Source organism: Saccostrea cucullata, unplaced genomic scaffold (genome assembly GCF_032062105.1).
Source record: "Saccostrea cucullata isolate Sc308-1 unplaced genomic scaffold, CSIRO_AGI_Scuc_v1 ctg923, whole genome shotgun sequence".
NCBI lineage: Eukaryota > Metazoa > Mollusca > Bivalvia > Ostreida > Ostreidae > Saccostrea > Saccostrea cuccullata.
Window position 1 is genome coordinate 189494 of NW_026936399.1, and position 27362 is coordinate 216855.

Sequence of the window (27362 nt, forward strand, 5' to 3'; positions counted from 1 at the left end):
TTGAAAATTGTATATTCTTCTTTTCCAGAGGAGTTGTGTGATGCAGAAGAGATCTCTGTGATGGAGGTTAACCTGGCTGATCTAAAAATAACTCTGGATATAAACTGCCTGACTTACCAATCCGAGTCGGATGTCTGTGAGACTACACAGATCCCATTCATGCGGTTGTCGTCTTATAACTCTGTAGGGAGTGAGGAATCACCGCGAGTTTCTGAAAGTGAAAACGTAGAAGTAATAAGCTCAATTGATCCTGGGTAAGTACAATTTGAATTTCTTCTAGTTTACCAAATGAACCTAGTTAAACTCGGTATTTGTAGACTTTCATAGTGATTTTATTGTACAAGTACATTTGAAATGGTCTTAATGGATGTGAATGTTTTTAAGGAGATCTAATTAAACATTGTCAAAGAAATTATTTGGTCCATTGTAAGAGTTACTGCTTTGAAACATTGAAAGAGTGTATGGACATTTTACTGTAGTAACATTTTAACATTTCATTAATTCGATCAAAATCAGTCCAATTTGCAAGTTCAGAGCAAAACTTTTAAACTGTCTAAAAGTCTCTTTAGGATAAAAGTTAAAAAAAAAAACAACTTTTTTTCAGTAACCAGTCAGGAGGAGATCCATTAGGAAATTTACCTGTACAGCAGCACAATGCCATCATGAAGTGCAAGGAGGAGGTATGGCATAAAAAGACATGACTTTCTGTTATTCTAAATTGAGATATTTACACACCTGTGTAGGTACAAATAGATAAATATATTAAATTGAGATATTTACACACCTGTGAAGGTACAAATAGATAAATGTGTTATATACTTTTCTTTACAAATAAGTGTTGAAGAACATTATATTTAATATGAGCTTAAAGTTACAACTGTCGAAACATTTTACAGCTTGAATGGCTTCTAAAGGATGAAATAGCTTCTTCCCTGCGACACCTGAACCCAATCAGGAAGGATGCCCTGCAGTACGTCACAGAACACATCAAGAATTCCGCATGTAAAGGAAAGCCAACCTGCTCATTTGAGAGTGTGCCTCTGCATTTCGTGTATGGATCTGATGTCAGCTTGATTAAGTTTAGAGAGGTATGTTCTTCAAATTAAAAGTGCAATTACCAGAAAAAAAATTTACTAAGGAGTTAATTATATTGTTTAAAATCCAGAAATATTTCTTGTGAGAAGGAGGAAATGGTCTACTGTTTGTGCTATTTATTTTTCAATTATTTTTTGGAAGGGGGGTGGATGGGGTGGGGTTCATATTTATACCCCACGCAACTAGTTGCGTGAGGTATAATGTTTTTGACCCATCCGTCAGAGTGTCAGTCAGTCCGTTTTTTTTGTCAGCAAAACTCCTCATAAACCGCTGCACAGAATTTCGTCAAACTTTGCAGGTATTTAGGACACAATGTGTAGATAGATGAAACATTCAAAGTATATTTGCTTATATATCTTATATATTAAGGAATTATATACTTTCACAATTGCACAAATAAGTGTGGAAGAACATTATATTTAATATAGTGGCGTATGAAAATATCTTCTTTTCTACCTCTCAAAATTATCATAGAACAATGAATTTAGTTATAATTTTTACACAATCGAAGACTTGGAGAAATGTTCAAATTAAAGTTAAATTAATAATGAGGGACTAAACTTTCAAAATATATCAAATAAATATGATCTTTCAAACAAATTAGAACTTTATTAGCTTTTAAACGCTTCCTATCAAAGTGCAGATTTGAGCCAAAAATCGATAAAAGTATTTTTTCTCTCATAGTAAACGATCAAATCTTTTTGTTTTTGTATCATTTTGTACATTTATAAGACTACTTTATTATATGTGAAAATAAGAAAAAGTTAAATATAGGAAGCATATGAAAATAACTAATATATCCTAAAAAATTAAGAAAAACAGAAAATTCGGATTAGCTAATATCCAGTTAAGTTAATCATGCTAACACATGTTTTTATGCAAAAAGAACAATCATTTAACTTTTAAAATAGAAGTAGTTATCACATGATTGGCAACAGTTATTTTTAGCTCTACTGGTCAGAGACCAGAAGAGCTTATGCGATAGTAATGCGTCCGGCGTCCGTCCGTCTGTCTGTCCGTCTGTCTGTAAACAATTTTTCAAAACACTACTCCTCCTACAGTTTTACTCTGATTTTAATATAATTTTGCACACAAGTAGAATGCACCAAGATACATAAAATAGTGCATCGGTTTTTGATTTCGATGAACGGTGTTGCCATGGTTACTAGAAATAGAATTTTCTGTGAAATTCCTTTAAAATGCTACTCCTCCTACAGTTTTAGTCTGATTTCAATATAACGTGGCACACAAGTAGACTACACTAAGATACATAAAATAGTGCATCGGTTTTTGATTTCGATGAACGGTGATGCCATGGTTACTAAAAATAGAAGAGAAATTCCTTTAAAATGCTACTCCTTCTACAGTTTTGGTCTGATTTCAATATAACTTGGCACACAAGTAGACTACACTAAATACATAAAAGTGCATCGGTTTTTGATTTCGATGAACGATGTTGCCATGGTTACTAAAAAAAATTTTCTGTGAAATTCCTTTAAAATGCTACTCCTTCTACAGTTTTAGTCTCATTTCAATATCACATGGCACACAAGTAGACTACACTAAGATACATAAAATAGTGCATCGGTTTTTGATTTCGATGAACGATGTTGCCATGGTTACTAAAAATAGAATTTTCTGTGAAATTCCTTTAAAATGCTACTCCTTCTACAGTTTTAGTCTCATTTCAATATCACTTGGCACACAAGTAGACTTCACTAAGATGCACAAAATAGTGCATCTGTTTTTGATTTCGATGAACGATGTTGCAATGGTTACTAAAAATAGAATTTTCTGAGAAATTCCTTTAAAATGCTACTCCTTGTAAAGTTTTGGTCTGATTTCAATATTACTTGGCACACAACTAGACTACATTAAGATACATAAAATAGTGCATCGGTTTTTGATTTCGATGAACGATGTTGCCATGGTTACTAAAAATAGAATTTTCTGAGAAATTCCTTTAAAACGCTACTCCTTCTACAGTTTTGGTCTGATTTCATTATCACTTGGCACACAAGTAAACTACAGTAATTTACATATAATAGTGCATCGGTTTTTGATTTCAATGAACGGTGTTGCCATGGTTACTAAAAGTAGAATTTTCTGTGGAATTCCTTTAAAATGCTACTCCTTCTACAGTTTTGGTCTGATTTCTATATAACTTATCTCACAAGTAGACTACACTAAGATACATAATTCTGTGCATCAGTTTTTGATCAGTACAAACCAGTAGAGCTACAGTCTTGACAGAGACTTCTGGTTTATTCTTAATGTCAAGGAGAAAGATAATGACCTTGACCTAACCTTGCCTCTAATTTAAAACGGTCAAATTTAATTTCACTGATACGATCACTTACTGATATTGTCTTCTTGATTCTGTGAAAATTTCATTAATTTTTAAATATTAGAAATATAAACCTTAAGCATTTGCACAGAATTGTCGCAACTCCTCATAAAACTTTGTCAAACAGGTATTTAGGACACAATATGTAGATGTGCATATTACCAGGAAATTCCTATTACTTTATTTTTCCCGGAATTTCCGCACTAAAAACTTAGGTTTTGGCCATACCTTTTATAAAGAGATGAATAGTTTGTCAGCGCAACTCCTCAAAAACCACTGCACAGAATTTCGTCAAACTTTGCAGATATTTAGGACACAATGTGTAAATGTGCATGTTACCAGGAAATTCCGATTCCTTTATTTTTTCTTAGAATTTCCACACTTTTCAACTTAGATTTTTGGCCATACCTTAAATATAGAGATGAACATTTTGTCAGCGCAACTCCTCATAAACCGCTGCACAGGTTTTCGTCAAACTTTGGAGATATTTAGGACACAGTGTGTAGATGTGCATATTACCAGGAAATTCCGATTTCTTTATTTTTCTGGGAATTTTGGCACTTTTCAAATTAGATTTTTGGCCATACCTTGAATATAGAGATGAACATTTTGTCAGCGCAATTCCTCATAAACCGCTGCACAGAATTTCATCAAACTTTGGAGATATTTAGGACACAGTGTGTAGATTTGCATATTACCAGGAAATTCCGATTCCTTTATTTTTCTGGGAATTTTGGCACTTTTCAAATTAGATTTTTGGCCATACCTTGAATATACAGATGAACAGAACATTTTGTCAGCACAATCCCTCATAAACCGCTGCACAGAATTTTGTCAGACTTTGCAGATATTTAGGACACAATGTATAGATATGCATTTTATCAGGAAATTCCGATTCCTTTATTTTTCTTGGAATTTTGGCACTTTACAACTTAGATTTTTGGGGATATCTTGAATATAGTGGTGAACAGTTTGTCAGCACAACTCCTCAGAAACCGCTGCACAGAATTTCATCAAACTCTGCAGATATTTAGAATCCAATTTGTAGATGTGCATATTACCGGGAAATTCCGATTCTTTCATTTCTTCTGGGATTTTCAGCTTTTTGAGTTTTGGGGGAGTGTGGGGTATGTGAGCTTGCTCACTTTTTCTTTCATTTGTACAAATTTGAGCATCACAAATTGTACTGTAAATTACTGAGCATTGCCAACCTTTAATTCATCTCACTTTTTAGGAATTTGAGAGATTACACATGCATGGCTTCCGATTGATCAAAGAGGAGGACTACTATTTTGCCGTGAAGTTGAAGAGTCACTGTCTAGGACATCAACCTGATGTGAAAGCTTTGAAAAACGCTCTGGTGGAGCTGAGTAAAGAGGGATCACCTGCTACTCAAAACGCTTCTTTGGATAGTCTTAACGATCCTACAGAGGACAGTTTCTTATCCAAGGAGGCAGGGGTTCTAAGAACTTATGTATCTCCCAGATTCTGTTCCCCTGAGACTTTCAGAAATTCAGGTCATGTGAGGCAGTTTTCCTCAGACATCAGTGGTAGTGACGAGTACCCATCACCAGCAATTCGATTTGATAGAGTCACTTTTGAAAAGCAGGTCTCTCCCAATGGAACAGTGGAACTTCGTCAAAAGGAGGTACATATATCTGAGGGCAATGTACTGTTGAGTGATTCTAAACTCATTGATTCGAGGAGGAACTCTAAAGAATCCTCAACAGGCCAGGCATTCAGTTTTAGTGCCAGAAAGGACAGCAATACCGACGACACAACATCTGAGAGCGCCTCAGGTCCCTCCAGTAACCCAGAGGGACAACTCTCAACCATTGCACCTATACAGCCCTCCAGCCCCATTGTTACACAGAGTGCAAGCAACAATGATGATCTTCCGGATGCTTTCCTGAGGAAGTCCTCCAGTTTTGCTGGGTTTCAGAATGAGCAGACGACAGAAACCTTCAGCAGACAAGAGTCTGTAACCTCTGTGCTCCAGCTTCCATCCAAGCCACTGGGGGGACTCCTCAGCTTCCATCCCTCGGCAGACTAAGGCATTCCTCTGCTCCCTCTGGGCATGGTACACCTAGGAGCAAGAACTCCACAGTTCCACAAACACCTTCATGGTTGTCTTCAAGAGGAAGCTACACAGAGGAAGGTAAATCATAAAGTTCTCTGTTTTTGAATGACTTCAATTTATTTTAAAGTGCATCTCAACATTCTTAATTTAATATTTGAACTTTTCTTCAAAATGCTTCAATGTTTACTCATATTGGAAATATCGATTTAGGGCTTGTCTTGTAATTTTATGAATGCTAATGTCTAGTTATACAAATCGTCTCATACCAATGTTTTTTAACACTAAAATAAGCACATATACACTGTACAGTAACATGTAACATTTAGTTGGCTATGTTTGTTTTTGTTCAGGATATGATGGAGGGACTAGTGACAGTGAGGAGGGTACCACAGCCTTCAGTGACGTGAGTGGACTACAACACCCCACCCCTAAATTCTGGCTCATCCTGGAGGTCAAGGATGATAGAGTGGACATGTACTATCACTCAAGGTCTAATATCTTAACAGTACTTATGGAAATTTAAATGAAAGAATTAGTTTTTTAGTCAGATAAATATTGACATATACATTTCCCAAAGATAAAATCAGTGTAAATTACATGTACATTTACCGGGTAAATGATGAGTCCAGTTTTTTATAGGTTTATAGTACGGACATATATCTTTCCATCAAAGTAGAGGTTTTTATTCAAGAAAAAAAGTTTTATTTTTGTATCTGTTCTTTTTGTTTCATTGTTTACTTTAGAGAGACAGGATTAGCTGGTGAGAGTGAAGATCTCCTAGAACAAAGAAAATTGATGTCAAATGTTAAGAAGAACATTGAGTCACTCTGTCGCAAAGTTAATCAGGTGAATATCAAACAGTTGAATTAATGAACACAGAGAGAAAAAATGTGTACAAGAAAAACAAAAAGTGTAAAATGTACATGTACAAGTTTACAAATTTACTTTGTCAGTTACACATTCAAATTACAGAAATGACCCCAATTTTGTAAACTTATACTAACACTTTGCTGTTTCTCAAAGGAGGTTTCCCATAATCAGTTTAATTGCTGTGTAGTTTTATCATTGAATACATGGAAAACATTGATTTGGACTCTTACTTACCCATGAAGATAAAGAAGTTTATTCTCTTTTGCTCTTTGTAGCTACTGCTCCTGAATGACTTGTATGAGACTCGCATGTGTAAAAACCTGCTGGTGGCAGAAGCTGATGAAGACGTCTCCTGGAATGTGGACACAGTACCGGGGAAGCCTCCATCTTCCCATTCAGAAGATGAAGATGAGACCTACCCAGGACTACAGTACCTGGCAGCAGAGAACAAGTACCTGCCCGGACACTTTGAGTGTGAGAGTGTGATGACCTACAGATTCATCATCCATCCTCGGCTCAAAACGGGAACGGGAAGAACCAATGTCAGCAGAGGTCTCTTGATTTTAATTTTTTTGGGAGGGACACACTTCTCTGGATTTTTTTATTTGTTTTAACACAAACAATTTTCTAAAAGAAATACATGTAATTAAATATACAGTTTTAGAATAACTTGCAGGACAAAGTTTACAGAAATTTAATAATTTAACTGGACAAACATATATTTAAAAATAATGATTTTAAGTCATTTATTGCCAAGAGAGTTATCTTTCTTATCAGAAGGTTGTTAAACCTTAAATAGCAAGGCAATGTACAATATTCAATAACTACAAGTTTTAATAAGATTGGTGTGGCAAAACTATTAACCTAACATTTATTTTCAGGTGTTCAAGCTTTGAGGACAGTTCTGAACAAGTTTTCTGTGAACAACAGGAAGAATATGTTTGTGATCAAGGAGTTGGATGATTCTAACTCTGTATACTATCTAAGGTATGATCTCATTGCTATACAGTATGTGACAAAGATACCTTTTCATGTATGCAGGGCACTGATTATATTTTTGGCATACATATTGACCATACAGAGGCTATAAATATTAGTTACTGAATTTTAACAGAATTTTTTAGGTTACACAACCTATAGACTGTAAACTGATTGTGAATCTTACAATAACATGTTTAAGAAAGAAATGTTTGTCATTTGTTCATTACCTTTGTAGACTGAGGGAGGTGTTGAGGGAATTGTCCAGCAATCTGTCCAGACAGGTCTCCAGTATCAGCACTGAAGATTTTGGACTTTGTGGTAAGTCACATAGGTCCATAGCATTACTAGGAGCTAAGATATGGAGCTTTGTGGTAAGTCATTTGCATGAAGGTCCCAAGCAATAAAAGCGCTATAAAAGATGTGGAGCTTTTTGATAATTTAGTCACTGAGGAGGATGGGGAATTATTGGAAAGTCACTTAAATCAACATTACTTGTGTAAATGTTAATAAATCGCAGACCCTCTTATTATTGGAACTTCTGTAGTTGCTAATGTTCATGTACGTACTTCTTTGATATGAGGTTAAATCAGACATTATTAATAATCTACATGGTCGTGAAAGATCTCAATTTTTGTTTCTACTCTATAGATTCAGCTAGTTCTATGATGTTTGCTGGGAGAAGAGAGGAGGTACAAAAATTTTATTCTTTTCTGATTTTGCAACTTCAGTCATTACAAAACATACCTTGTCTAGCTAAGGTTTTTATTATGAACTGAATTTCATTTGCAAATTTTACTAAAAATAAAGTCAGTTCATTATATCTAATTTTGAGGTTTTTTAAAAATTCATTATAAAACGTGAATTTCATTATTTTTAACCTCTGTGGGACTCAAAATCAGTTCGCTATATCCATAAATTCGTTATATCAGAGTTCATTATAACTGTAAAATTTTACAAAGATTTGTTAAGAATTTTGCCGGGGACCCTGAAAAACTTCGCTGTATCTGTAAATTCGCTATATCCATGTCCGTACTTAAAGAGTTTTACTGTACTACATATAACGTAAAATTTCCCTTTGTCTAGATGTATATTTCTTATGAGAAATGATCAAAGTTTTATCTCAACTTTTCTGGAGTTTGTGATAACAAGTATTGACTGTATTTATTGACTCCTATTTCTGTAGATGGCCTCAGACAAGGACCCAGATACGGTTTCTCTGACCTCTGTAGGGAGTTCTACCCAGAGGTCACCTCAGGACCTCATTGAGGTGGAGGTGTATGGAGTACAGGCTGCTGGTAAAATTAGCAATTGTAGTTCTTTTATTTATTACAACAGGAATTAACTTTAGCTTGGACATCAGGACTTTTTCCCACATATTTTGTTTTGTTCTGCCCATTCATCGTCTGTAATATACATATGCGTATATACGTTAAATCTGAGCATGATAAACTCTACACCCAGGAACTATGAGAAATTTACATGCAATTCCTCAATTCCTTTTCTGTCACTGTTTATTAATGGCTTTGAATTACTCCAGTAATATTTTGTCTTAAGAGATTTGTACGTCAATACTTATTGATTATAAATGTGCTTGCTACAAAAAAAATGTCTCTGAATTCTTACATTTGATTTTTCTGTTTTTCTGTTTAGGTACTACACTGCAAATGCATTTAATGGACATGTTACAGAAGAAACTAGATGATGCTGTATTAGATATCATCTCTGTACAACTCATTAGGAATCCTAATATCAAACTGATGCCACATGATATTCATGTAAGAAATTCATTTAACGAACACAGATATTCTCTAATGGCAAAATTATGTCGCAAAAGTCAAGCAGGCAGGGTTTACCTTGAAAGTTAGAAAAGACCGACAATTTCAAGAGAGTTACAAATACAAACATGAATTGCAAATTCAAATACAGTTTGTATGCTTTCAAGATTTGAATATAAAAAGACTAACTCATCTGGTAAAATCCTAACTGAACTATAATTACAACATATCAAATATTTTCACATTGAACTATTCATTGAGAGATTTTTGACAACATTCCGTTTTGTTTTTACAGTTTATACAGAAGCCAAACCAGGACGTGAGTTTGGAGATTTTCCTGACAATCCCCGGAATTCTCCCGATCCCCCTGTCAGCCCTGATGTACTACCTCAAACAGAACATGTCTCAGTTCTCACACGCCCCCAACTATGCCGACAACAAACCAGAGCACAGGTTCCAGGTAATCTATATCTACAGTATAACTTGCTTCCCATTGACACAGATATAGCAAATTCATGCATACAGTGAAGTACCTGTTTTAAGTGATGTGTTTAGAAAATCCTGATAATATACATATAAATAACAGATTTAGTAAATTGTGTTGTGTTCTGTGCCCCATACAGAGAGATGATTTCTTTTTTTTCTCCAGGATAAAACTGGTCTCGTGTCACATCCTATACCAGATGATGAGGTGTTTCTATACATCAGACCTCAGCCCTCAGGTGGAAAAGGTAAAATATTTTTTATTTCTTTTGTTTATATTTTATACTCTTCAAAAAATTAATTGTAACATTTATACATGTACATGTACTGTGTAATTGGATTTTTCCCCAATATATAAACATGTCATTATCAGAATGCTCTGGAGTCCAAATAATTAAGTAAAGAATTATATCTACATAATAATACTGCCAATAATCAAATAATCAAAATAGTATGCATAGTACATTGTAACAATAAGTTATTTTTTTTCTTAATTTTAAATGACTGTGTTCTAAACTTCACATGAAACTGGAGGTTTTATGATATTAAAAATATTTGCCACATACTTGTGTAAATAAAAGCCTAATTGCCTGTATTTGAATTTTAGGAATTGCCTGTGTAAGAGTGTCTCTGGTTGATGGACAGAGAAATCTGGTTCCTTTGTTAACCTGCCCTAGACCTTCCCGGACAAATTACAGTAAAGTAGAAACATTGGAGGAGTTTGATTCCCTCACATACACTGCCCCTCTCAGTCCAAGACGTCGAAGCAGGGCTGGTATACCAGGTATTTACAGTGGGCTGTGCAGACTTTTTTATTTTTTTGCATCAAACTTCCTAGAAATTGTTGCTTTAAATTTTTGTGATTTAGACTATTTCAGTTGAGTGTCAGTGTGTGAGTGGCTTCTGTACAAAATTTTATTGGAATTAGTATGATTAGAACTATTCACACATTTCAAGAAAGGTTATCAGAATATTGTTAGTGCGTCTCTGTATAGAGCATTACATTAAACATGATATATAATGTTATACAATGTAATATAATAAAGAATTTATACCTCTAGGTCCCACAGCTCTGGTGCAGTTTCGGATTTGGGAGAGAGGTTCATCTGACCTTGACACCTTCAAAGAGAAGCTGATTAGTGCAATGAAACATGCCCTTAATGATGTCATAATGGAGTATTACTTCCTTACCTCCTCCATCTGCCAGGTGCCCCATCAACTACATGACATTCTCCCCACCCCAGCTCTGTCTGCCCCATCCTCACCAGTCATTACCAAAGGTGGGGGTCATAAATGTATACATGTATTATGTATAAACTGTGAAAAAATAACCTTGTAATGTTGAGGCTGCAGTAGGCATAAATACCACCTTTCTCAAAGCTGAGATTTCTGAGAAAATTTTGAGCTATTTTCACCAAACTGTCAATTTTTCTTGAACTCAGTTTCATTACAGAACTGTTCTCCATTTTAATTTTGTACAGAATATGAAAGAAATTTTAAGGGCAATTTTTCAAAGATGAAATCACACCCTTGAGGCATTATATATTCACTATGTGGTATTTTTGTTTTAAGTTTCTTAGTTTCACCCTATTTATCGCTAAATAAGAGAAATATTTCAAACACAGAAGCGATGTCAGGTTGCCAGAACGCTTTGGTATTATGAAATGACAAAGACCTTGTTGTTTTAACATGTTTTTGTAATCAGAAAAGCATTTTTTCTCTTTTTATATATGTAAAATTGATGGAAAGTTAAATCTTACTGGAAAATGCCAAATATCACGGACAAATCTAATAAAAATTACTGAGAGACAGCGTTATGGGTAAACAGGTCTGCATGAGGCATTATATATTCACTATGTGGTATTTTTGTAAGTTTCAGAATCCGTTGAAAAGAGACATTCAGCCCTTTCTAGGAAGAACTCTATGGAGATTTCCATTAAATCCCTCAGTACCAGTAAGACAGCCCCGTCTCCCCTGCAGTTTATGAAGGACACGTTTGGGTCCTCGAGGAGCAGGTTAATGTCACCCCCACCAGACTCCTCCTCAAAGGTACAAAGTGTTTTCCTCATTACAGAGTGGTATGTTTGTATACTTCAAGCTACAAAGTGTTATCCTAGTTGAAAATGTATCTTAGGGGAAACAAGAAAACAATTTCCTTTAGGAAAAGTTCCAGCATATCTGTTTACTGTATGTTTTGTTACATTCTTCCAAAAGTGTAATCCCTGACTATTTTCGCATTTTTTTTTACCTATATGATGTTTTTTTCCCCCAAGGTCTTTGAGTTTCCAAGTGTTCCCTCCCCTGTTACCTCTCCAACACCAGGTGGCAGTGTAACAGATAAAGGCTCAGATGTATATCAGGCGATAAAGATGTATGAAGATGGAGAAAGAGGGAGTCTGTGTCCTATCTTCACAGAGCAGATGGGCAGGTGGCTGGAATACTGTCATAAACAAGGTTTGTTGAATGTTCTTGTTAATGATCATAGCATATAAATTGTGAAATTAAATTATAATTTTGGAAAAACTTTCAGTTGGCAATATATTTGATTTCAAGAAAGCTAGAGGGGTCTGTGCATGTTTAAAGACTACTAGCCAAAAAGTTGAGCTTTCAGTTTGGAAATGTGCAGTGGACAAAAATAAAATCCATGAATATTGCATTTACATGTATTTTTTGTTAATTACTCTCTTACATTTATTTATCAAGACCTGAATAAGTTGGTCACATCAGTATTTTCTTCTGTGTGTAAAATTTAAAATCAATTAACTTTTATGAATGTGACTATGAGTAAAATCTTTATATTCTACAGAAAATTTATAATTTCAGGTGCCCCAGCAGTAAATAAACTTGAGCAAACCTTTGTATCCAGACTCAGTTTGGACCAGTTTCTGATGGAGTTCCAAAGTCTTGTGAAGACGGTGACCTCAGGAAACGTATCCCCTCGCATATTTCGACAGGACCCTGACCATCATGGGCAGTCTGGCCGCTGGGTGCAGTACAACCCTTGTAGAAAACCATTACATGTAAGCAGTTTTTGAAGCTTATTTAATTTATAATCAAATTTTTTTGCCGGAGCATTTAGCCAATTCCAAAACATAACACAACTTCACTTTTAAAAGTATAAAGGTCAATAGGCTTCTTAATATGAGGTACATACTCATTCCAGTTTGTATATCTACAAATAGAGGATCCGTAATTTTGATATCCAAATCACAATATGATGTATAACCTTATTATGAGACATTCACATGTATACTGAATTTCATCTAAGTACTGACATTTGAAATTAACTGCTATTGAGCACTGAAATGTCACCTGTTTGTTTTAAAATAAAGACAGAGGAAACGTACAAGGAAAGCTCTCTGGATTACAAACATTGGTCTGCATCACATACCTCAGATGTATCTTTCATTGTCATTGGTCGAAATGTTGACCAATGGCAAGCAAGTATCCAAGACATGGGGGAGGATGAAATAGCAGATATCAATATGAAGCAGAGCCAGAAGGAGAAAGGTATTGTATGGTGAAAAGTGGCATTTATTAGTTGAAATCATAGCGATGAAAGCATACTTAAAGGAAATTGCTTTGAAATTTTATGCATAAAAGTTTTTCCTGTAAAACAATCATAAAACAGTGGCTTTTTTTTCTGTAAGCTCCTTTTAGTTTCATGGGTTATGTGCTCAGGTTAAAAAAAAAATGATTCTTGTTTACAGCTTTTCCAAAGCAGTCCTTCCAGAGATTTGCTCCTTATCTGTTGGAGAAAACAAGACGTGAATCCTTGACTGACCAGACATCTCCTGATGCTATAGAGATGAGTCCAGTAGGGTCCACCATGTTTATACCCAGACAGAGGCTGCTCTTTCTTCTACTGAAGAACAGAAAGGTCAGCACAGTTTTTGTCTCTGGCATAATGAAACGTCAAATCTAGGAGTGGATCTAAGAACTTAGTACTTAAAAAAACTTATAAAATGCTCTTAAAAGAATAATTAATCTTCTTTGGTGTTTACAAAGTTAAGTGAGAATATGGTTGACAAATTGACTACTTGTAGGCCTATATAGTTAATGCCATATAAAGTGTAAATGATTAAAAAAAAAAATAGGAGTCAAATTTTTATGAAAATGATACCAATATTTTCAAGTGCTACCAGTAAGTAACAGCTGAAACCACCTTTATTCTTTTTAAAGAACTAATAAAGAAAAGTCTTAATTTTAATCAGCAATACATTTATTATAGTTTGCAGTTAAGTGTGAAGTTTTACATTACGTCACGATGCATCTAGCGTAAACAATTCATGATCACGTGATTGGTCAACTCATATTATCAACATTGACACAGAAATAGTCTGTTGCATGAGCAACCAATCAGGGATAAGAAGAAAGTTCCAGTCATAAAACTTGCGGAAAAGAGGCATGTACTTTTTACCTTGAGCACAGCTGTCAAATAGATCGTGAAGTAAAGTAAAAAATCACCTTAACTGCAAACTATAATATTGCTAAGAAACTGGAAGATGTATTTTCATTTTTAAAGATAAATATTGTCCATTTGTTAATTGTAGCTGGTCCTGTACACATACAACTGGGCAGGGGACTCCACCAATCTTCTGACTAAGTCCACCACTCGTCTTGTGCAGTGGCAGAATGCCAGAGTCAGTCTGTTGAACAGTGTGGTGGCCCAGAAGATGGGGCTGTTCAGTCACTGCTCATTCTATGACCCAAAGAGTAATAAGGTAACAAGAAGTTGGTAATAAGAATTAGAAAAATTGTGAATTTGTTTCATTCTAATTTACATGCTTGTAAATGCCGAAAGCATATTCATGTATATGTACATGTATGTTGAATTATTTCAGTTCTGTTTCAAGAAAATTGAAAATGCTAACCTGTTCATTGATATAAATCTTCAGTCAGTCAATGTACAGAACTGTGATGAACATATGTTTGTTTTTTTTTTGAGTGATTTCTTTTTGCTATTGCTTCAACAGAAGAACCCATTTGCTGGAACCAGCACCAATTTGGATGACTTGATAAAATGTACAGCTCCCCCCAGTGACAAGGGGCGTCGCCATAACAGTATGACCACTGTAGTCACCTCATCCTATCGTGCGTTTGATGAGGTCTATAAAGACCTTAAACCTTCCAAGCCTCTGCAGAACACAGAGTTTTACAAGATGTCCGATATAATTAAGCAACAATGCTTCCAAGCCCAGGACCTCAGATTACAAGATAGAAGAGGTGATTTTTATATACTGATCGATCCATTCTTTTTTGAGGGGTGCTTCTATCTTTTTTTTATTTGAAGAAGTAGATGCACATTTTGTACTGGTAATTTCTTTTGTATAGATTTGGAGAAACTTGAAAAATTGCGCAACTTGTATTTACTGTGGAGTCAAAAGTCAACTGCCCACATGCCTATTAAGGTTAGGATGAGTATACTCTAGCACAGAATTAAGTTTCTTACAATTATTTATCAGTTTGTTTTTTTTTTAAGTCAAAGTTTTATTGACATTTCCACTAGCTAAGTAGGTCTGCATAACAAAATTTTTTGGACAGAAACTATTTTGAAAAAACTGAAACTACTATGAATTTTCAAAACTAATTTTTTTAGGAAGAGTTGCTGAACCTTCTGAAGAAGGCCTCTAGACTACTACACTACTGTGCCACGCCCCTTTTGTTTGACCCTGTCTGGAGAAGAAAGGTCATGAAGAAATTTGAAGTCACACGGAGACAACTCTCGGTTTCCTCAACGACAGAGAAAGTGGTATGATGCAATTCATTTTCAGATGTAAAGTCTATGAGTTCCTGCATCATAATTTTTTTAAAAAGAAATGCTACTGAAATTATGTCCTTTCTACCTGTCTAGCTGTTTGTATTTCTGTTGATACATGTTCAGTGTACATGGTTTATTTGAGTTAGTCATTTCCAAGCTGATTGCAAAGGGTATTCTATCCAAAAATGTCCCATTTGATGAATATGACCTAAATTTTCTGCTTCATTATTAACTCTCAGACTCAAAAAGTCACGTATTATTTTTGTCTCAAGTAGCATCTATACAATAAACCAATATAGTAAAATAAAGTACATCTACTGATGTTTTGTGATTGAAAATAGACTTTGTGTGCAGACATTATTTTTGCTCATCATTATGTATAGAGCTTTCTATCAACCTTTATGCTACATTTTACAGAGCTTATTGCCTAAATCAAGAAAACACATTTACACTAAAATAACAGAAATTCTTGTATTTTTTTTATATTAAGGTTTTATTTTATATGAAAAACACATTTACACTAAAATAACAGAAATTCTTGTATTTTTCTTAATTCAGCGTTCAAGACATAGTTCTGGTCAGTCAGTATCAAGTATGAGAGCCATGAGGACAAATAGTCAGGAAGGCTTAAAAAAGAGGCCTGTGACCACGCCCACAGACTCACCTGTCAATCAACCCAGGCTTCAGAGAGAGGAGGCGTGGCATATAGAACTCAGACACACCTTCCTTCACCAGTATATCAAATATGTCCAGTCACTGGGCTTCATCTCAGTCACCCTTCAACCAAATCTTCACTCAAAAGGGTATTTATTTTGCCTCTAAAAAAAAGAAAAAAAAATCTTCAAAAGTGTTCTTTTTTCCCTGTTGAATACTACATTGATAGAGGTAAAATTGAGTGATTTTAAAGCGACTGTAGAATTTTCTCCATGAACCTAGCCAAAAAAATATTTGTTGATGGTAAACAGGAATTTGTTTTCAGAACACATAAGAAGAGGTCCTCTTATGAGAAGCTGTCAGTTCACGAGGAAGAACTTCATCCACCCCACACACAGTCTTCCACCTGCTACCTTCACAAGGCGATGCCTGCAGGGATCATGTTGATGGAGCTGAGTTTTAGGGAGCAGTACTTCTGTGTGGAGATGTTTGTCTGTGAGAACACTCGTATTGGAATCCCCATCAATAAACATGTAAGCATGGCTGCATGAGCTCATTCAAAAATCTGACAATGCCATTTAAAATTGAATTCTCTTTACTAGGAAATTTGTGCTCCTGTTTTGTTTTTTACTCTTTCATCCTAGTCATTGGTACTGTAGATCACTAAATTTTCGTGACACCTTATTTTCGGGAGATTGTCATTAACTCTTTATTAGCAGGACATAATTTTTGGGAATTGTTATTCCTCTATATAATCATAAGGAATACTATTATATGAGAGAATGAAACTTACGCAAGCTCAGTGTCTCATGTAATTACGCGAAAATAAAGGTCTTGTGAATAAAAAGTGATTTACAGAAAGCAATTTCGAAATGGAGAAAATTCTTCAGAGACAGAGTTGTCTATCTTGAAACACAACAGGGCATGATTTAAAATGTTTTGCAAGTAGGAGAGGATGAAAATGATGTATACATTTTTTATGCAATCTTTGCTGTTTCCTTTTGCAGTTGAAGTTACTTTTTGTGGAGGAATGTGAGAAATGCAAGGACTTGATACATGTGCATTCTTTTGCGCATGACTTCCATCTGCGCTGTATTCAGTCATGCATGCAGCCTGTACAGGCCACTCAGTCTTTCTTTAGGCCTCAGTATCATCTGACAGGATTTCTGAGAGATTTTTCACAGGTGTATCCATATCCTCCAAAATTCTCCAGAAATTACCTGATGGAAGGTAACTTTTTTCTTTCTTATTGACTAAATATTCTTACTTTAATAGTTATTGTGAAGGTAAAATAATCAGAGCAATTGTTTTGTTTTGTTGGGTTTTTTTTTGACAAAAACCTAGAGTAGATATGTGGAATTAACTGAAAAAAGTGCCAAAAATTAAACAAAAGGTACTCATTTAACTTCATGGATCATTGTATTATGATATACATGTAGGTGGTATTTTTCTTGCTTTCTTGCAGATTCAGTTTCAATTTCCAATTTATCAACTAATGGAAGTGACCTATATACCTTCATGGTACAGAATAACAAACTGAATGACCTAAAGAAGTTTGAGATGGTCCCCAGTGTTGACCCAGAAATTGACAGTGTAAATATCCATCTTTTCAAACTATGTGAAAATGTCTTTTTAAGCACCAATATGAACTTTAAAAAAAATATTTTATTTTCAATGCAGTAGGCAAATTGCATAAAAAGGTTAAATTTTACAACTACTTTTTTTTCCTCCAGGAATTCTGTTTTGTAAAGGCAACAGAGTATGCCCTGGTTTCCCATAAAACAGTTCACATCCCTCTACCTCCAAAGAGCAACAAGCCAAATCATGAAGATTACTTTGTGGGACTGGTGATTACACAAAGTCCATACAGTGATACAGACAGACATACATTGAAACTGAACTATTTCATATTATTGACGAGTCAGTCAGAACTGTTTCCTAGTGACCCAGTAGAAACCAAAACAGGAGAGTTCAAGGCCATGGTTCTTCAGGAACTTTCAGGTAGGGCATTCAATATTTTGTCAACATTATATTTTGTCCATGTTCCAGTAATAAGGAATTTTGATTCAAAACAAAATATTGTTCTGTTTAGATTATATTTGTTGAGGTACAGGTAGCAAAATACTGACTACAGTTAATCAAAAATATTTTTAAAAATCTGATTATTTGATAAAGCAATTACATGGATTGACTCTTGATTTCAGACTAAGGTTTATGGCAACTAATACACCTGACTAGGTCCACACCATTAGGGGTACATGTACATCTCAGCAAAAAAAACTGTCTTAAATGGAACATTTAATATTTATTCAAAAAGTTCGCAAACTAATTGAATAACTTCCATACAAGAAACAATATTTGGTTTTAATGTTGATTATATTCTAAATTAATCCTCCCCGATTTTAATGCACATCAACCACCGTTCTGCGCATGCGCGAATCACGTGATATTGGCGGTCACGTGACCCCCTCCGTAGCGTTCTGTCACGAAAGTTAAAAGATTTTTCCGAGTTTTATATTTCTTTCCATGTGAGTTAATTTTTATGACAAGAACAGTTAATTTGTCAGAAATGGTCATATCTCGGCAACAGAATGGGTGGATAATAACATTCTTTCCAAAAATAAGCATGGCGACCATTAAAACACAAATCTTCTGTCTCAGGAGAGACCTTTATTCAAGGTGGATAGAGAATGGGTGCATCCTTTTTATCATATCTAATATGTTTAAAATCTAAAGTAAACGATATCTTAGGTATTTAATACTTATACATGTATCACTGTTCAAATATTCAACTATTTTTCAAAGTGCTAAATGGAGGTCTTTGATAGCAAATTGCTTAATTAAAAATACATATCTTTTCAAACTTGCTTTCACTGGGCAAGATGACAAGTATCAATTTTAACCATCAGTCTTCCTTCACTAAAACGATTAATCCAATCATTAATTGAATTTATAGGAACTCATTTATCTCAATAAACTGTGTACAAATTATTATATGATACTGTAGAGGGATTTCTAAGATATTACAATAAATTGTACAGTCGTTTGTTGAACGAGTTCGACTGAGACAACCAATTTTCGTCACAAGTGACCTAAATAGTGACGTCATTTTCACATTGTGATGTCACAAACAAGGAGAGAAACTTTATTCAGCATATGCTATTTATAGACCTTGTGTATGGTTATGTGTGTACCAAATTTCATTTTAATCTGAATTGTGGTTTTGTAGATATAGAGATAGTTTGTGAACTTTTTGATCACCCCTCGTACATTTACTTTGTAGATCGCTCCAAAATGGTTCCTGTCAAACAACACATTAGTGTTCGAAAGGAGGTCCTGAAATTCCAGAAGATGAGTAAGATTCATAACCTGTCACTGTACAATCTGCTGGAAAATGAAAGAGAGCTGGCAAGGTACAGTACTTATCATTATATTTATTACTGTGCTTGTTCAATAAAAAATTGAAACTGTCTATGATGAAAATTACTGAATAGAATGTATAAAAAGAAAACAAAAATGAAAAATAAAATGTTGAATTAAAAGTAATGGAATGTAGCTGATGTTCTCTTTGAGATCATAGATGAAGTGTAGTCATGCATCCACATGTGCAACAACTTAATCTATCTACTGTCTATTAAATTTTGAAACTCATCAATTAACAAGTGTATAATACAAAGTTTGATTCTTTATCAATACAGGCAGAAAATAGATGATATGATTGAGAGGTCAGAGGTCAAGTGTAGAAAGGACTCTTTGTGGCAGAGGATGCTGATTGGTGGGAAACTGGAAGAAAAAGATAATGTAAGGAAACTGAACTTTCAGAATGAACGAACCCATGGCTTGCCAGATAAAACATTGCAAGTTCATGCAAATTAAAATTAAAATTCAAACCATTTTGAATCCTTATGAATTTTATATACCGTCGCGTCATGTGTTTTCGTGGTATATACGTTTTCGTGGTATTTTTTATTTTTAGGAATAATCCCACAATGCGAGAACGGAATGACGTCATATTTGCTATTAATAAAGGGGAACCCTGTGCATGTTTTATGACCAAATGTTAAACCTTTTTGCCTTTGCCAAAATAAAATATAGCGAGTGAGTTATGCATAGTTCGCAAATTTGACAATCTGCGTAATATATCCTAGTGTACCCATAAATCGTCCTCTTAGGACATTTGACGTCATAGTAACAACGAGCGCGTGCAAATTGATAAACAAACTTCAGTGCTAGTTATAGAATGGAATTGCTGACTAAATGATAAAAATTATTTTTTCTTACCACTCTTCACATGATTTTTAGAACTCTTCTACAAAATCAAACTTTTACACTTAAAAATATCACCCATACCCTATTTTCGTCCTTCAGATATAAAACGGCCGCAGATGATTGGTCTATTTGTTTTCCCGTGATTTGTGATTAAAAATGGATTGGAAAATCATCAAAATAAAAATTGTAAATTTTGATTGTTAATTTTAAATTTTTATTATCAATTTAAGAACATAAATTGCTTTCGCTATTATAGACTTCGTTTTCTTTAACGAAATAAAAAAACACGAACGTGCTTTCAGATTAACATTGTCAACGATGTCATGTATGCTCATCCTGATTATCAGATATGCAAATTATACAATGTTTTATTTTAGATTTTCCAAAATTCATTGACCTTACTTGCAAAAACCGATAGAAAATCAAAATATTTGAACAATCTGAAAAAAAACAACAACAAAAAACCAAAAAAACAATAGGAATACATGTACTATAATTTAATGCGTAGACTTGAATTGATCACCTAATTATTAATAATGTGTGAAATATTCACATTACAGGAAAAAAAAAACTTTTCATCTACTAGTCCTGCAGTAGATGAGAATTAAGAGTCGCAGAAAAGATCTTGTTTTACTTGATTATATCGTGAAGTTCGACCCAGTAGACGCCCGGATTAGTTATGCTTCAATGCACGTGACGTAGCACCTGTCAAATGGTAAAAGTTGTGACAAAAATACACCTTCTTTGGTCGGCTCAATAAAACGACCGTTCGGACTGTTCAATAAGATAAATTCTTGGTTTGTAGAAATAAAATATTTTCTTCTTGATTACTTGACCACTTACCGACTTTTTTGCAAGGAAAGGGGAAGGGGGGAGGGTTGATGAGGACTGGCGACTGGGCAAGGTCAAAAGTAGATCTATTCAAACAATGTGATCATCAATGCTTGGTCATGTTGAAAGGTTGATTTTTTTAAAGGGGGTGGTACATGTATGATAAATTCTTATGTATGAGAAATATTTTTGATTTAATATATTTGGTTTTATTTATTTGCCGTCTCAATAACATATTCCTGTATAAAAAAATCTCGATTATATAAAACTGAATAAAAACAAAACACACACACAAGAAAAGGGAAAACCAGCAGCACAGTATAAATTGTTTTAATTTGTAGTACCAACAAATTTTTATTGTTGGAAGCATTCACAGCTGTTAGTTAAAGTGACTTAAAATCTTTGATTTTTGTGGAGACTATCATTTGCAGTGATGACTTAGATTTTTCGCTGAAATAATTACGGATACCCGCATGGCCGCACAGTACGTCAACGAAACACAGGTAACGTTAATATCGTAGGTGGAAAGTGTATAGGATCCTTGTGATTTTTGAGCGTTGATTTCTTTTTATCAAATTCTTAAATTAAAAGCCCATGCACTTAATTCAATAAAATGACAGGTATAAAATAATAAAATGAAGGAATATTTGATCTGGAAGTAATTTTGGGGAATTAACTGCCGTGTACACTTTCAATAAAAATTGGACCTAAGGAAAAATCAGATATTTTAAGTATTTTTATTTTATTTAAGTTTAATACTGGTTTAAACTGCAAATTCTGAAAAATAATTGCTGGCAAAGTTGCATCATTGTGTTCACTAGTCATAACAATTAAAAATGACGTCATCGATACATAGTTTGAAACGTGCTGGTCCCGAGAAGTTTGGGGACGAATTTAGGGTACGGACGAATTTAGGGTACACGACGATACGTTTATTCGTCGTGTTTTGAACTAGAATATCAAACTTACAAACTAATAGCCGGCGATACTGCATATCATCGTCTGTTAACTATCCATACAGCTTCCGGTCATGTGACAATAATTTGGAATTTCCCACTTTTGATATTTTTTCTACGGTGATCTAGTAACGTCATTTTTTATATAATTTTCAAAGAAAATATCGGGGGTGTTAAAAAGTTATATGCTGAAAAAAAAATATTATGCCATTGATAATTAATTGAATTAAATATGTAATTTCATAAAATATACATGGAATTTATATTTTAAAACATGAAACATTCAAATAAAGCTTTACAAAATTATTTCTAGGCCACTCTTGAGAAAATTTTTTTTTAACATTATTTAGCAATACAGCTTAGGCACGCCTAGATATATGTGGTCTTAATTAACAACAAATAAATTTTCATGTCAAATAATGTAATCATTTTGTCAATTAACTAGTATTTTTGACACTGTAAAATTTACAAGGATTTTGCCCGACTAGATTTCCATAGTTTACTTGTTTTATAAATACCACGAAAACATATGACGTCAGCAAAAAAATCGAAAGAGCAACTATGCAAGAAATCAATGACCTTCTGAACAAATAATAAATGATATGTGAGCTAAAATCATTTTAAAATAAGGAGAATTATTGTTTGTATGTGTGATAAATAACAAACATCTCAATTATTCAGTCTTGAAGCAATTTATTACAAATTAACCGTAATGCCACGAAAACTCATGATTCGAGGGTACTTTGCTGAATGTTCCATGTTCGTTCGCCCTAAAAATTGTTCGCCCGATTCCCCGTTCGCCCAATTTCTTGTTCGCCCAGAGTCCGCTCGCCCTAAAACTTGTTCGCACAGGGTCCGTTCGCCGTAATTTAATGTAGAATAAAATTTAATGAATTTCTTTCCTATTTTTTCCCTTAATGGTGTCACATCTGTTTTAGTATCAGCGATCACACCTATTAACGTCTCAGTCCTTTAATTGTTTTGTTTTAATAGCGCAATTCGTGAAAATAACACGGATGTATCCCCCTAATTAACATTGATATTAATCATCTGAAATTTAAATATTCGTCATATTATCCCCAAAAAAGATGAAATTAAACTATTACTTCAAAACAGACAAACTTTAGATATTTTAGGTTTATGTGAAACATTTTTGACTGAGCAGATAGGCAACTCTGAATTGAATATTGAGGGCTTTGTCTTTGAAAGAAAAGATCGTTTACTTAGGGCAGGTGGTGGAATCTTAATATACATTTCAAATGAAATTTCATATAAACGTAGAGCTGATTTAGAAATCAGTAACATTGAGACAATCTGGCTAGAGATAAATCTGAAAAATTCAAAACCTATATTTTATTGCTCTGCTTATCGTCCACCATCTGCCCCCTCCTGCTGGGCGGAGGACCTAGCAAGGGAGGTGAACCGTGCCTCCTGCTGTGACGATACTGAAATAATTTTATCAGGTGATTTCAATATTGATCTAATGAAAGACCCCCCACAATACTGGGCATCTGCTTTAGAGGAGTTTGGACTTTCACAGATAGTTACTGTTCCTACTAGAATAACAAGTACCTCAAGTACCTTAATTGATCATTTTTATACAACGAAACCAGAAAACATATGTGAAACAAATGTACCCCCTATTGCTATATCTGACCACTACCCTGTATGTTTGACACGGAAAACTAATTGTATACAGCGTAGAGGAAAACATACTGAAATCCAATATCGAGATTTTAAACAATTCAATGAAAATGAGTTTTTAAGAGATTTAGAAAATGCAAATTTTAACTCACTTCTTGAGCTAAAAGACACAAACGAGATCATGAATAAATTTTATGAATTATTTAATGATATTCTTAACAAGCATGCCAAAGTAAAAACTAAAAGAGTCAAGACTGAAATTCGACCTAAATGGCTTACACAGGAAATAAATGATGCTAGACATTTACGTGATACATACCATCTACAAAGAAATTCAGAAAATTACAAATTTTGGAGGAATAAAGTCACACAATTAATAGATCAAGCCAAATCAAAGTATTACAAATCAGCAATTGAAGATAGTTCAAGTCCTAAAGAAATGTGGAGTTATTTAAACCAATTGGCATCAGATTCAAAAAATTTCACACCTACCCGTATAACACAAAATGGTACGGATTTCGAAGATTTACAGGATATTGTTGATATTTTTAACAAACACTTTACTGAAATATCCTGTAAATTATTAGCAGATATGTCAGTAGAAAGTTTTGATTCAGAATTATTAAATAGTTTTACAGAAACTAAACTAGGGAAAGAAAATGTTTTCAGTATAAATCATATAAGTGAGTTTGAAGTATTAAATATGTTGAATACACTTGATGTAAACAAGTCAGCCGGTATAGATCTGATTGGACCTCGTCTTCTAAAGCTTTCGGCAAATGTTATATGCAAATCTATTACACATCTTATAAATACTAGCATCACTAATGGAGTGTTTCCATCCCGTTTAAAACAAGCAAAAGTTACTCCTATTTTCAAAAATGGCGACCACGCAGATCCAGGGAACTACAGACCGATATCCATTCTTCCAACATTATCAAAATTAGTTGAAAAACACATAGCCAATCAGATACGTAACTTTACCTCTAGCTTTAATCTCTTATTTAAATCACAATCTGGATTTCGAGAATTTCACTCATGTCAAACGGCTCTAACAAAACTTACAGATAATTGGCTACAAGCTATGGACCAAGGAAATTTAGTAGGCATAACTTTCATCGATTTTAGCAAGGCATTTGATTTGGTTAATCATGATATTCTTATAAGTAAACTTCAATCATATCACTTTGACCAAATGGCTATTAAATGGTTTCAATCTTATTTAACCTCAAGGTCTCAGTGTGTAAAAATAGGTACATATTCCTCTGATTTTTTGCCCGTCACAGCAGGAGTGCCCCAGGGATCTATCTTAGGTCCCCTATTATTTTTATTGTATATAAATGATCTCCCTTTACATGTAAATAGAACAGATATTGATATGTTTGCTGATGATGCAACCTTACATACATATCATAAAAATGTAGAAGATATTGAAAATGCCCTAAACTCTGATTTGTGTCAGATAGAAAATTGGTGTTCCAAAAATCAAATGGTGTTAAATACCAACAAGACAAAATGTATGCTCATGGGAACTCAACAGAGAAAATCAAGAATAAATTCCCCTGAACTAAATTTATATGCGTCAAACAAATTAATTGAAAATGTTGAATCTGAAAAGCTTTTGGGAGTACATATTGATAATTCATTGCGCTTTAATTATCATATTGTCTCAGTTTGTAAATCTTTGACTTATAAATTGTATACTTTACGCAGAATTAAGAAGTTTCTTCCCTTACACACGAGAAAAATATTTTATAATGCATACATTCTGCCTTCTTTGAATTATTGTCTTACTATTTGGGGTAATGCGCCAGGTGCTGGCATAGATAGAGTTTTTAAATTGCAAAAAAGGGCAGCCCGGATTATTTTAGATGTAGCTTATGATGCCCCTTCACTACCATTATTTGAAAAACTTGGATGGCTGACCATTTATGAGTTAATTGATTTTCATAAATATGTATTACTGTACAAAACACTTCATGGTATGGCACCAACATATTTAAGAGACTCCTTTGAATTTATTTCTTCTAATAGTTATGTTCTACGATCTGAAACGAACTATGACCTTCATCTACCAAAATATCGAACAAATCAATTTAAAAATTCTTTTCATTATTCTGGAGTTCATTTATGGAACAAATTACCTTTGCATATCCGTTTCTCACCAACTGTACAAACTTTTCGTAAAAATGTAGAAAAATTCATTATAACATGTAGAAACTAAAAGTTATATAATTTCATGTTCTTGAATCAATCTGTATATGTACATGTTTTTTTTTTCACGTCACGTTGTATTATTTATTATAATATTGTAAGATGTTTTTAATATTGTATTATTGTGGATGTGTTTAGAGGGCCCCGAGGAAGACTAGTGCATTGCACTAATCGGGTTACCCTCTTTAAATAAAGTATTATTATTATTATTATTATTATTATTATCTAATTAACTATAGTGCAAACACTTAGTCATTAAAAAAACATTACAATCGAATCAAATCAAAAAAATAATTTTTACTAAATAAACATTGCTCTTGGAATCAGAATTTGAGAAAAAAATTCTAAGTTCATAAGGGAAATAAATAGAAAAAATGATATACTCGTATGTTAAATTTCATACAAGTATATATATATAAGTATTGGGCGAACCAAATAGGCCTATTAGGGCGAACGAGATATTGGGCGAAAAATATTTCGGGCAAACGGACTCTGCGCGAACGGACTCCTGCGAACAGGTAGATCGGGCGAACGAACCCGTTACCTTTGCTGAAGAAGAAATATTTATATCCTGATTTAATACTGTTTATGCATTTTATGCATATGTAGGACATATTCTCTTTTCTCTGTGTTAATTAAATGTAGCAAACATACTGTTCCAAACTTGACTGGTAAATATTCCTTAAAGTTTAAAAAAAAAAAAAAAAAAAAGATTTTTAAAAATTGTCTAAATGGCCAATAGAACAATTCAGGGTTTTGTTTTTATCAACAGCTGCAAAAGCTGGAATTTGAGGAATTTCTGGAGCTCCTCGGAATGTCGGTGCAAGTGTCCTTGGACTCAGTAGATTCCCAGCTGATTCCTTTCCTCAACATGAACTTACTGTGGTACAATGGTCTGTTCAAGAAACTCCAGACTAAATATCCTGATACTCATAGATGTTTCTCCTCACAAGATGGACAAGTGCAATATATTGTAAGTTTCACATTTAAAAAAGAACATTTAAAACACTAAAGGTAAACAAAATATGAAAGGTACAATGATGCCATTTAAACCATTCTCTGTAAGTGTATGGTTTCTGATTTGTTTGAAGCGTAAAAGAAGCATTTGAATGGATCTTTGAAGTAATACACTTTATCTTGATTTTATGCTTTGATTGTTTTATTTGTTACAGGTTATTCTGAATCCAAATTATGTGGACATGTTTTCCATGTTGATGACAAATTCTAGAGAAAATAGAACAGTAAGTTTTTAGTATTTATAGAGTACATGAGTCTGTACTCTGACAAAAAATGTAGAAATGTATTTACATAAATAACCCTGTGTATAGCCAATATGTATGTACTATAAATATGAAGTAATGTGCATAAGGGTGAGAAAATTGAAAAAGGCAAATGATCCAAC

The 27362-nt window shown here is 33.9% G+C and overlaps 1 protein-coding gene across 1 annotated transcript in view; it reads left to right on the forward strand.

Moving 5' to 3' along the window:
* Nucleotides 1–27362, forward strand: part of LOC134245491 (KICSTOR complex protein SZT2-like) — a 61678-nt gene that overhangs the window by 33949 nt on the left and 367 nt on the right. Inside the window, 35 exon segments of the mRNA XM_062727765.1 lie at nucleotides 29–254; nucleotides 605–680; nucleotides 897–1088; nucleotides 4677–5457; nucleotides 5460–5600; nucleotides 5873–6011; nucleotides 6266–6368; nucleotides 6668–6944; nucleotides 7274–7379; nucleotides 7609–7691; nucleotides 8022–8062; nucleotides 8557–8668; nucleotides 9024–9148; nucleotides 9444–9608; nucleotides 9798–9879; nucleotides 10239–10415; nucleotides 10693–10911; nucleotides 11511–11680; nucleotides 11905–12085; nucleotides 12455–12651; nucleotides 12964–13141; nucleotides 13342–13511; nucleotides 14185–14355; nucleotides 14608–14857; nucleotides 14966–15042; nucleotides 15231–15383; nucleotides 15951–16195; nucleotides 16372–16579; nucleotides 17054–17276; nucleotides 17512–17639; nucleotides 17780–18047; nucleotides 19330–19459; nucleotides 19745–19847; nucleotides 26733–26933; nucleotides 27133–27201. Of these exon segments, the coding sequence (XP_062583749.1) occupies nucleotides 29–254; nucleotides 605–680; nucleotides 897–1088; nucleotides 4677–5457; nucleotides 5460–5600; nucleotides 5873–6011; nucleotides 6266–6368; nucleotides 6668–6944; nucleotides 7274–7379; nucleotides 7609–7691; nucleotides 8022–8062; nucleotides 8557–8668; nucleotides 9024–9148; nucleotides 9444–9608; nucleotides 9798–9879; nucleotides 10239–10415; nucleotides 10693–10911; nucleotides 11511–11680; nucleotides 11905–12085; nucleotides 12455–12651; nucleotides 12964–13141; nucleotides 13342–13511; nucleotides 14185–14355; nucleotides 14608–14857; nucleotides 14966–15042; nucleotides 15231–15383; nucleotides 15951–16195; nucleotides 16372–16579; nucleotides 17054–17276; nucleotides 17512–17639; nucleotides 17780–18047; nucleotides 19330–19459; nucleotides 19745–19847; nucleotides 26733–26933; nucleotides 27133–27201 (6167 nt within the window).